At 32.3% G+C, this 12,729-nt stretch overlaps 1 protein-coding gene across 2 annotated transcripts; it reads left to right on the forward strand.

The window, feature by feature from the left end:
* The first annotated feature begins 503 nt into the window (after positions 1 to 503).
* On the forward strand, positions 504 to 11,165 carry LOC138333786 (uncharacterized). 2 transcript variants are annotated; one of them, XM_069282372.1, is made up of 5 exons: positions 504 to 521; positions 1,222 to 1,283; positions 4,836 to 5,079; positions 8,789 to 9,047; positions 9,486 to 11,165. In XM_069282372.1, exons 3-5 carry the CDS (start codon positions 4,981 to 4,983, stop codon positions 9,764 to 9,766), a joined length of 639 nt encoding a protein of 212 aa, XP_069138473.1. In that variant the 5' UTR covers positions 504 to 521; positions 1,222 to 1,283; positions 4,836 to 4,980; the 3' UTR covers positions 9,767 to 11,165. The 2 variants fall into 2 exon arrangements, with proteins under 2 accessions (XP_069138473.1, XP_069138484.1); XM_069282383.1 differs by lacking the exons at positions 504 to 521; positions 1,222 to 1,283 and having other exon boundaries at positions 4,568 to 5,079.
* The last annotated feature ends 1,564 nt before the right edge of the window (positions 11,166 to 12,729 follow it).

Consider the following 12,729-nt stretch of genomic DNA (forward strand, 5'->3'; position numbering starts at 1 on the left):
TTTGACATTTACCTATCCTCAAATGCTATATCGTATGCTTAATATCTTTAGATTTTTTTAAACCAGCACATTTTATAGCAATTATAACTTTGTGTAAAATGACAGAAAGGACTTTCAGTAATATGAACCAATTCTTCTGCTACACTTATTAACGATTAAGACAACTTCAAACGTGTTCATTTTTTTCAAAATGGTTCTGGACTTGATAATTCCGATAATTGTTAAGAAAACCATATAAGCTATAGATGTAAACATAATGATCTCTAAATGAGGATATTTATTACCTTACGATATACTATATTATATTGTCAAACAAACTACAGATAAGAGATAACTCAGGCAACTTACAATCGTATTTAAACAGCAGTTAGTATGGCCGAGTGTTGATGACCTACTTAAACCATCGGACACATGTTCTGTCATTTATCATTTTATATTTCTTTAGAGATCCTCGACGTCCATGAACTGATAGAAGGTTTTTAAGGAGAAGGACGTCTGTCATAATTTGTTTTACTTTATGAGTGAGTGTTGATTTAGGTTTGAACTTAAATTTCAACTTTCGACACCACTTGTTTCTAAACTTAAGGTTTCTTATAACAAGAAAACGTATATTTGTGTTTATTGTAGGCCTCTTGAAACTTTTCATTCAAACATAACACTTTTACTTTATTTACTTAACCTTTCTAGAGATTTTCGTGGATTACAATACTCCACTCTAACCTGTACATCCGGTGGTGTCTTATCGCACCTGTAAACAGATACGGATTCGGACATCAATGACCACGTGTGGTCAACTTAAAATCATGGATCTATTTGTCGTTGTTATTTTAGCAATAGTACGTAGTCGTCCGATCAATTATGCATGTCTGTGAAAACGCCAAAGCGCCATTACATCATAATGAAAGCAAACAAATTTCAACAAGGAAAATCAATAAGTGCATTTTAAAGTATGAAATGAAATATAGCTTTTAAAAAAAAGTATGCTGACAATGCGAATAGCATGGTTCGTTTATTATATCAGCTAAATCCGACTGTGTATTCTACATACAACAGACGAAGTCTTTAAATAATGTTTACAAACACAAATGTTTGAAAGGTGACATCTACTCGCGAATCATGGTAGGAAGCTTACGTTTCTTCTAGTACTCTTATACACACAACAAATTCCGGTCATTTTCTCTAAAGATTTGCATAATGAATATCAAAATTTTATCATTTCAGAAAGACTTTCCCATATGCCATTATAGATATATACCATACAGGCAGGGAACGAGAGATCTAAGGTAAGAATTACACTACGTAGATGTATCATTTATAAAGAAAACATGGGGAATGGAGAAATTTTGAATAGATGCATCAATGGTTGGTGATAACAATACGTGTTATTTGATTTAATCAATTTTATTCCCTACATAATACATTATAATGTTACAATATAAGTGAAAGTATTATTGGTGTTCAATAGACGTATACGCGCGAGTATTAAATCATTCGTTCATCAAATTTAATGTTATACGATCAAATCATGTGAACATTGAGTATGCCAGGCTGATTTGCTCTCGCTGAGACCTGAATCAGACATATGTGACTGTAGGATAAAGTCGTCATATCAACGTGTCAGTCCGGATGTTTCATGCTGTATCCAGATTTCCCGATCACCCAGACGTATACAATCACATGTTATTTCTGTGTAATTATATTTTTAAGCGTGAGAAAGATCCAGCACATCAGATAATGGGCTGTGTGAATGTCAAACTGAAAATGATCACTATAAATGATATAAATGTAATGCATATTGAATTAATTTTAAAATTGGTGGGTTAAAATGCTACCATAAGGCTGATATTTCTCTTATATTCAATTTTATGACCGTCATACAGTTGAACGATTACAGTATCTGATATTATTCTTTGTACACCTTTACTAGTTTGGTTAGGTACTGGCTTCCCCACACTATTTCTGTTGAAGCCGCTGTCGTCCACTAAGAACCCCAGATGTCCTGTATAATTGCTATTGTTAAAAAATGAAATTCTAACATAACATACCAATTCGCATTTGTAATAAATGAACTTGATGATATTAGTAGCACTTAATAACAACAATACTACATTCTTTATTATCATTTTTATGATCGAAAAAGCAGGTCATGGTACAAAATATACATCTATGTAAAGCTCATTGTATTAGCAAAACTTACAAACAAGTTATCTTAATTAGAAATGTATAAATGTTAATAAACTGCTTTATCGGTCCATTAATGTGATAACTGCATATTAGATTAGTAATCGTGTATAGATTTAGATATTTATCTTTGAAGTGTATTTATTAGTGTTTGACAGCCTTTTGAGTTATAATGAGATATTCAAACAAAAAAGCAATTATTTTGTAATTTTAATGTGTACTCAAAAACACTGATTGGAAAAATCAAAAGATATACCACCAATGGCAATTCATTTACAATGTAAGCCATGAATCAGGATTACCGATATATCACTTGCGTCGTAAAAATAATAATTATCTATAGAAGAACAATGAAGAATATAAATTAACAATAAATATAAATAAAGGAGAATATATAGGCAATGTACACAATCGACATCGAGGATCGACCTTCGACTTTCATTTCGAAGAACTTGGTCATCTGTCTGATGACGATGGCAATAATACAAGTCATCGAAACGTTACACATGAAACGCTCATCACTGATTTTGTATCAAATATCCCGAACCACAAAATGTTTAGACGTACAATAATTAACCATGTGTTCTAAAATCATGATCACTACTTAATCGTAAAACACACATCTTAAATTTTCGTAACCTCAACGTTAAGTTTTGGATATTGATATGAAATGTATATCTTCAAATGCGGTTGTACAAACCAGTCAGAGTTAGTCCGGTAAATAACAACATTGCGTACAAATAAAGACCAGGATTCCTGCATGTATTTATGATGGCAGTACGGAGTTATTATGATACAACACGACACAATACCAGACAATTCACTGTACAATACAGTATAGTACACTGTCGATACTATCTACCCTGGGATATCTCCAGGTTCTATTTCATTTTAGATATAGTTGGAATGTAATAGCATGTATATTCGTAAATTCAAAGCGGAACGACATGGATGTCTACCAATTCCATAGTCAGTATGGTATCAGTTTTGATTAAAATGTTTTTAAAAAATCACGAATCATTTCTAGTAGTAGCATTAGACTAAATACATGCATATCAATTTTAAAATATGGCAATCTGTGTAGAAACACAACATTTTATGAATATTATATTTTTAACATTATTTCTCAAATAATTAGGTGAAGGTTTTCGTTAAACGTAGAGCTCAATTTTGTTCTCAGTATTACTTGGTTTCAGTTGCAAACTGAGTTTTGAATTGTTTCGACATTGATACGCGGATTTGACAGTAACATAAAGTGCATTAGAGAGTTCATAAAATTGTAAAACCTGTCACTTAATTCACCAAATACAATTTCAAAGAGAGTCAAGTCATCATGTCTTGTCTTCCTCATTAGGATTCACATTTACCTTAGTCTTATCTAATAAGTAAACGTTCAGTCATCCTTACACACGGTAATTTTATTTTTATCGAATTTACATTAAATCCTTGCATTTCTATATAATACTGTTATACACGATTTATAATATTGAAGTGTTGGAGTTAAATAGAAGTTTATTTTCCTATATATATAGGATTATAACAGGCAAATATAATGTTTGTAAACATAATAATTAGGATACAAAGGTTCCTGATTCTCATTAGTTATAAGTACTTGCTCTATTCTGATTATTTCAGCTTGGCGAAATAGGTTCCATATAAATGATATTTGAATTTGTAAGTAAGATCAAAGACAAATCGTTCTCTGAATTTTGGTGCAAGTTGCAATTGACATTGAACTAATGTCTTACTGGTGGTCTTTTATCGCACCGTTTGCATTCAAGCGATAAAGAACACAGGAGGATGAAATTAGAGATGAAACAATCGAAGCACAGAAATATTCCGCAGAATATGTTTTAAATTGTATTTACACAAAACTGCACGCTTGGCATTCTTCAAACGCTTGAAGCAGGATATCAGGTCACAGAGGTGTAGACTTCTATTTCAGTCTTATCGCTCAGCATATTTTTTTTGTCTTTTTTAACGTCATAGAGTTCTAGAAATTATTTTCATTTGTATATATTTATCAAACTTGCAATTTCAAATTATCTATATTAGGATTTTTATTGTAAACACTATTCATATAAATATGTTATTTTTGAATCTTTATTTCGGGGTAAAGACAGTAACTTTTTTCAAAAATGATAAAATAACCATGCTTTCCCCTTTCACATAGAGGTACTTTCACATACCAAAATCGACATACTTTAATTTCGTTCATGTACTTATGCTAACATTCGGATGTTTATCAATGCCATCTTTACACATGGAAACGTAAGTAACACCATTGCCTGACCTCAGTGATCTGTGCTGATGTTTTAGAACCACGAGGGGAGGGAGGGGCGCTCATTCAACTCTGTGTAAAGCGTAATAACTGCACGCATTTTACACGTTCGCCAGTACACTGACATACATACATGAATAAGAAAGTGTTTTGTTATCTCTCTGTGGCTAATTCGTTATATGTGATGCTAAACCTTATTTAGTACCAGGGCAAACCTTTTCATTAACGAACTTCGTGACTTCACATAAAGAGTATGAGTAGGAGCAGTTATACTTATGATTAGATAATTAATTCAATGTTGATGAACTCGGAGTATAAACAATCCTGTGGACTAATATCGTGACTGTAGAGTTACTTATTTGTTTGTTTGTAGGAGAAAACAGTTAGTGGATCAGTACCGTAGGACAATGGTGCAGATGTTTGGATTACTATAGACATATATATATAACGTCAGCTCCAGGAGACGAACAGTATTGGTAAAAGGTTGGTGTGGATGCTGACAGCTGCTGACATTAACTATGATGGCACTAAGTGACAGAGCGGAGAGCGTGTCAAGGGACTATCTCGGACTGGTGGATAAGGTCAACGATAAGCTCAGGACACTCAGGGCTGACCTGGTACGTATTACTATACATATGAAGGTCCGAATACGAATAGATATCAATTTACTGATAAAGTACACTATCGTACATGCCATTGTTCATTTCACTTTTATTTTCAACTGAACATGGAAGGTTTTTTCTTGTATTGAGGGGATACAGAAAACATTACGACAAAAACAGTGGTTCAAAGCATACCTGGTTAATTAAAAGCCATTAACACTCTTCTATAAAATACCTCTCACGATTTATTTAATATTAAACATATGTTCAAATATGTCTTAAGTTCTTGAGGAGAATGGCAATGCCCAATTTGATATCGTAAAAAAGGTTCTATAGATCAGTATTTGAAAAGTCTAAAATTCGACTGATTTTTTCTCAATTTATGGAACTATTCCCAATTTCATCAATAGTTTGGTTTCCTTATTTAAAGCTAATTTTACATTTGATCATTTCATGAACCATGATTAAAACGTTGAGAACCGAGTCGATTTGTAAATCAATAGATATTTAATTACAAAAGATTTCATGATCGGATTGATTTTAGCATTAGAGCTTCCATTCTCAGTAATTTTTTTTTTTTAAACCCCACACTTATCACGGAATGTAAAACGTAATACAGGATAATAGGACATTATAATTACTGTTTTACCTGTGCATGTTAATGTTTAATATAGTCTCACGTGAATTCGCCAACATAAACCATTGTTCATTGGTCAACAGACTACGTGTGTGCTCAGCTGTCGTCTTTTTAATTGATTTTCTGTTTCAAAAGTGTTAGGTCTCCTGCAGAAACATTAATCTGCTATTGAAAGTAAGAAAAGTTTTTACTCAAATGCATATAGAAGTCATGCATTGTGAAAATAGGTATTTCTCCAGATTGCAATGGAATGGTTGCTATTATAAACTACTTCGAATTCGCTACATTGTACAAATGAAGTCCTGTTGGTTTGTAAAGCTAAGCTTACTTTCATGTAAGTTTAGTTTTTGGACCTTATCCCTATATTGTAAGTTTTATAAGCATTAAAAAAATCCAGTTATCGAGACATTACACCGTCGACATTTACGATAATAAGATAATAATTTCACATGAATACTGTTAAATATATTAAATATGTTCATATATATTTTTTCTAAATAAAGTAGAGAGAAACCCCAAGAACCAGAGAAGGTTAAATAGGATCGGGGCCAACACAGAAAGTACACACACTTGAATAATTCATACAAAAAATTGATACAGTCGATCGATTTGGTATACAGGCTGATTGCGTAATTTGACTTGACTTACATTGTACAGTCACGATAGGTAAACGAATAATCACAAAGGCTGCAGACATTAAAAGACGATGAGAAAGGATGCTGGACAGTGTATCCAAACAAATACAAAACATTTCAAAATCAAACTACCCTGTCAATCGAGTAATCTAATCTATATGGTTTTTTTTACTAATAAACCTAATTATATAATTCATTTACGGTACAGTTGCCGTTGTATAAAACGAATGTGTGTACAGTATGATTGTATTAACATGTGGTTTGTATCAGTTAATCTGGTTTTCGCTCGTTAGTGAGCTATGATGCGATGGAGCATGGCTGTATCGGCTGTTTTTGATTGCTGTTGCATAACAACATAACTTTTATGATCTTCTCTAAGAGCTATACTTAGCGTTATTACAAACCTATATCGTTACTTTTTTCTGTATTGCTAATTCTTGTACAATAACAATACCGCGCCCCTTTCTTTCCCGACCGTACTAAATATCAGGTCGAATATCAAACGAACAATTACATATGGTTTTGTTTTAAAACATGAAATGGTGAACGATACTGGGTATTTAACATACACACCTGTATATATATTTGCGTTCCGGAATGTTAATTAACGACTTCATTGCATGTGTAATTAATTGTGTAATGCAAATCAGCTATGACGAAGCAACTACAATGTATCTTATCTTAAAGGTTAAAGTATCTTGTTTGGTTATAGATTAAAAGATAACGTTAGTGTTATCTTTGTCGATACATAGAACAAATATTGAGTTGCATTCACTCCGACTGATTTGATGATCTAGAAAATCTCTGAAAGGTTTAATGTAGACTTTGTCGGTGTAATTTTGTTCTACAAATAACGAATCTGAATCTATGAAAAACAATAGTAAGTTTGAATTATATTTTAGAAATAATTCGTCTTCACACCAATAAACATTAAGATTATATCTAACGGGATGTTTCTGCGTTACTGTAGGTGGTTAATCAACTATAAAAATCCTTTCTACGGTATTATTACTAAATTAATATAAATCGCCATTTTCCTAATTATTACTATCATATCCACATTCAGAAATAAAAATAAAAGTTACAACTATTTCCTTATTTATCATTAACCAGTTTAAAAGGTATCATCAAATTATATCATTTTTTTTCGGAAATAAGAAATTGAGATATTTAAGTTATATGTGCCATAATATTCATACTGTCAAGAAAATGTTTTCATATGTTATTCACCACTAAAAGTTACCAACATTTTGGGAATTATAATACTTACAATGCATGGGTTTTCATTTTAAACAGTCAAATAACAGCACAAAAGGAATTTTGGCAGCACTGTCAAAAATCATTATATTTACATCTACAGTGCAGTTAAATAAATACATAATATGGCCATATCATGAAGCCAAGATGTGGTCTACATGTTTTCATCTAAAATTACATAAAGCATAAAATAAGAACTATTTAAATATTGTTTATAAAGCATCCTACATGATTTTCTATATCTTTAAAATGGTTTTCAGGATTTAATTCATGAAACGTTTCCAATTTAAAGAAAAAAATAACATTTGAAAAATTCCGCCCAATATAACTTTAATAGAATAAGATAACATCAGAATATCACTACCTCTGAACTGTAAACTAAAATTCCCCAAACGGTATTATCTAATATCCTGTACACAATCAACATCAACTTAGATAAAAATAGTTAAATGGTAATATGTTGGTAATTTTAATTATATTGGGGTAGAAGCTATGAAAGGAAATAGCGCGTAAAGATCGATAACTCCGGATCCCATTCGTGTCTCCCCGTAAGGACAGGTTACAATCGAGTAATATTTCTACCGCTGACGAATGGTATTTTTTCTCTATCAAAAACACGAGCAGACAAATTAGTGTTTTTCTTCAGTTACAAAATGTACTTACTTTACACTATTACCATATTTGGAAAGTTTGATCTTCTAAGTTTTATCTTAATGATAAAAGTATTAAAATAATTAATTGCATCCCGAAAAATGCCTTGGCACTATGTTCTATATGGAATGAACTACTGATTGCACATGCACCATAAGCAAAATGAATTGTTTTATAACATTTTTGTGTTAATTAGACACAAATACATAAATGATGAGTGTCGTTTATACTCTGACGGCGGTGGAGCATCTTTAAGAAAATAATTATGTAAGCATTTAAACTGTTGTATTAAAACCCGTTTTTTATAACAAGATATACTGTTGTGAAACTTTCTTACGCGAATAATTCAAAGCTCCTTTTAACATGACATAACTACTGAATTGAGTTTTGATGAAATCGGGATCTGGTATCAACAACAATATTTTCATAATTAATTTCCCATTATCCATTATCTTTTCATGGTACAGTGAATTTCATATTTTGTTTTTCAATTTAAGACGAAAAGGATAAATGCATTTGTTAATTGTTTACGTTCAATTTTCAGATTTCTATGAGGAGACAAGATGTAAAGCTGCTAAAACAATTGGTGAACATAAATGACGTTATCCAGGCCATGTACCAGAGAGCCAAAGAAGTTAGAAGTGACGAGGACGAAGACACTGATGAGCTTCAAAACCTACGGGCGACACATGTGTGGCGGGAAACGAGCAGACGAACACCACTAGTACGTCAGCAAAGTGTTCCTTACTACTGCGGGGCACCACGGACTCTCGCTACCGCCAGCATGGGAGATAGTATGGAAGGTAGAATTCAAATTATTTCCATTTTGATCGAAATCAATGATGATATGTTTAAAACCTACTGCAGTGTACCTAAAACATATAATTGGTTTTATATAGGCAAATGTGTGGTACAGTTGCCAGGTGCTGACCTAAGATCGGTAGTTTTTCTCTGGGTATTCCGACTTTCTCTAAATCAAGTACCTAGCACGACCTTAACGACCCCAATTGCGAGCCCCTGTCCGATTACGCATTCGTGATTTTGTACTACATATTTGACTATTTTACGTCTTTATAATTGAATCTCCTGAGAGACAAAATACTTGTTTGTGTTATTCCAAATGATAACTCGCTTGCAAAATGTTTAAGCACATCATATCATTGTGATATTTTTCATTAGTCTACAAATTAAGGTAAATTTTAATTATTCCTTTTATAATTCTCCGTCATTTTTTGTTTCAGGATTGGACGAGCTATCCACAGAGGACGACTCGTCCCTACTTACTGGTGACGTTACAGATGACACAGACAGTTTGTTCTCCAGCTCAGGAGCCGTCACAATCCCCATGTTCCATAGACATTACATTCGACAGAGAGCTATTTCCTGTGAAACCACCTCAGACGAACAAAATGCATTAGATGACAGTCACTTTGAAAATATGCTCATGAAAAATATCCAATTGTGGAAATTTTCCTTAGACAAAGATACTAATAGTGAACAAAATGTTTTACAAGCAAGATAATCTTTGTTATGTATATAATGATTATATGTGGTTGTTAATCATCATTATATTAAAGGCCCACTAGCTTTCCGAAACGGCTTTAAACTTTTAAATAGGAAATGTAAAACGAGATCGATAATTTTGTAGAGTCGCAAAAGTTATTAACTTACCGTTAATTCTACACTCATCATTATCTTCGGAAATATTTAATTAAAATAAAAAAGGTAAATTTTCATAACGCTGGTCGAATCACGACAATTATCACATATTACGCAGGAAATCTTGCATTTGTTTGGTGTTGTTACCTCATCTTCGTCATTGATATATTTTATCATTTTATTAATGTTTTCAAGAAATCTTAAAATTTTGCTCCGGAAAGGTAGTTGGCCTTTAAATATATTTAACGTTGATAAATTATAAAAGAGGCAGATATTTTTTCATGTTATGTTTAATGATATTTGTTGAATATGAAAATAAATGGTATGTATAGGCAATGAAATTGAAGTCTCAATATTTGACGCAAATTCATCTTTGATTTTTCTTGAGTCTTTTTCATTATTGTATCACTATTTCGTAAAAAAACACTACCAATCTTAGGAATGGCGTAATGATTCAATATTAGTGATATATTGCCAATATCACGAAATACAAATGGTTGCTTGGATAGATAAAAAAGACAAATACTGACATCGACATACCAGAGCATGAAATGATAAATATTAACATAATAATAAACACTTTTGGATATTATTGAAAGAAGAATGAACATGCATTCCAGAAGAGATATCGCTTTAAAATTCCAATAAATGTCATACACATTTTTTATCAAATACAGATCCCGTCGTCGTACATAACATGTTTTTAATACAAAAACGTCTACGTTTGGCACGAAAGTAAGAATTCGAGTGTAACCTTCATATTAAGTACACATTAATGGATTTAATAACTGAGTTATCTAAACTAACAAACTTACCAACGTCTTAGGGTCGACTTAATGTGTATTTTCATAGTTTACCCGACTGTCTAGCCACAATACACTGTACTGTGTTTAACTTATTTATACTAGTACAACGATTCACAAATAAAGTAGGGATATAATAGACCTTGCTATTATAAATAAAGGGAAATAATTCTGACTAACCTAGCGATTGAGAGAGAACTGAAATAAAATAAATCAAAGGGAAACAATCAAGCAAGCCTTACCGTAGTGTTGGAATGAAAATAAAAGTTTTAAGTTGTTTTCAAGGATTTAGTTAATACAAATTTTCCAGCAGATTTTCGTGTCAATCAAATGCATAAAATGTCAAAATTACATACCTGGATTCAAAACTATTTTTTGCTACAATGATGTATTGTTTATCATATCTATATAATATCAGAATCACAACTAAAATGATATGGATATTAAAGGATATGTTTTACAATTTTATAATATATTTTGGAAAAAATAAAAACAAAGCAACCTATAACGAATTCTTAATATGTAGTATCATAGGTAACACTTAATACCATTTGTCGCTTTCCAGCGGACAAGCATAGTGAAATATAACATGTTATAGATATACCACTTTAACACGACATCCAGCTCTTTATTCTTTAAGGCATTGCCCATCGACTGTCGTGAATCACGGGGTCACAAAACTGAGCTTTTAAACGAGACACTCGCATTTGAATGACATGAAAGGTAACTTGTACTCAACATATAGACCAAAGCTGACTTGTGGCACTCAACTGTTGTAGCAACCAACCTTCAAAAGATATGCAATATATTGTTAAGTACCCTGCACTCATTACAAAGTACCCCACCGATCAATGACATTCTATCGATAGATTGATCGTGTAGCAATATAGGGGGTTCATCCCAGGAATGTCAAGAATAGAAGAATGGCAATATCCGAGTTACTGGGAGGTGTCTATCGATATCGACAAACAATGAATAATGATTTGTAGAGTAAACATGATGTTCGTTTAAACAAACAAGTGAAGAGGATCAAAGCTGTTTAGTAAATACAAATCAGACAGAAATGGCCATCTATATTAATAGACCATGTTCTCGGTGTGTTTTGTAGGCTAGTGTTTTCATATTACACAGAAGGAAATATTGACTGATTTTCTTTTGTGTGATATTAATCAATTAGAAAAAATGAAGAAAAAAATGATGCACTTAATAATAGATGAGTTTATCCAATTGTACTTCTTGATATTGTTGACTGGAACTTTCACTATTGATTTTTGATTCATGTGTTGGTGTACGATACATAAAGAGGTATATTGTTCAGATGTGGAATGACTAAATGTATATGGTGTCGTTACACATGGAAGGTTTGAGCCAGGTACAAACGATCTGGTAACACAAAATTTCAGGTAGACATCGTAACGACGTGTAACTAGACATTAGTTCGATTAAGATTATGTCACTACATTGGAAGAGTGGTACCTGTTAAATACTCTGCCTATGTGTTATATAATGTGCCAGGGTCTAGGTCCTAGGGGTATATTTGGTCACTTAGGTGAGTGAAGTACTATGCTAAGAACCATAACACTTTTACGTCATTTGCCCCGGGTTTATAAAGAAATCGATCCAAGCAGATAAGCTTAGCTACTAGACATATTTCACAGGAGTTCGAACACATTTTTCTCAAAATAATCATATTCCGATAAATCAAAAATGTATATTATATGTAAGCAATGATTGAGCATATTTTTACATTCAAATAACGTTGTTCCTATTTTAATGTAGCCTTTAAGCTATTAGTCTTACTCTGGATCAAAGGAACACCAATTTTTAGCTGGCAATTATTTTGGAATATAAAACGTACTTGACTCTTCTTTATAAGAACTTAATACCATTAGAAGTTGATCGATATTTGAATCGAAGAGCCGTAACGTCCAGACGTTAGAATTGTGAGTTTTTCTCTGTTGAAGTCAGTGTAAAAGTTAAACAGATACAATTGGGGCAGTGTAATCGGGTATGTTTATACCTA

Source organism: Argopecten irradians, chromosome 1 (genome assembly GCF_041381155.1).
Source record: "Argopecten irradians isolate NY chromosome 1, Ai_NY, whole genome shotgun sequence".
NCBI classification, from domain to species: domain Eukaryota; kingdom Metazoa; phylum Mollusca; class Bivalvia; order Pectinida; family Pectinidae; genus Argopecten; species Argopecten irradians.

Excerpts from the sequence above, each read along its gene's own strand:
- LOC138333786 (XM_069282372.1), top strand. The coding sequence starts at position 4,981 with ATGATGGCACTAAGTGACAGAGCGGAGAGCGTGTCAAGGGACTATCTC. Across the intron at positions 5,080-8,788 it reads GGACACTCAGGGCTGACCTG|ATTTCTATGAGGAGACAAGA; the intron begins GTACGTATTACT and ends TTCAATTTTCAG. Across the intron at positions 9,048-9,485 it reads CATGGGAGATAGTATGGAAG|GATTGGACGAGCTATCCACA; the intron begins GTAGAATTCAAA and ends TTTTTGTTTCAG.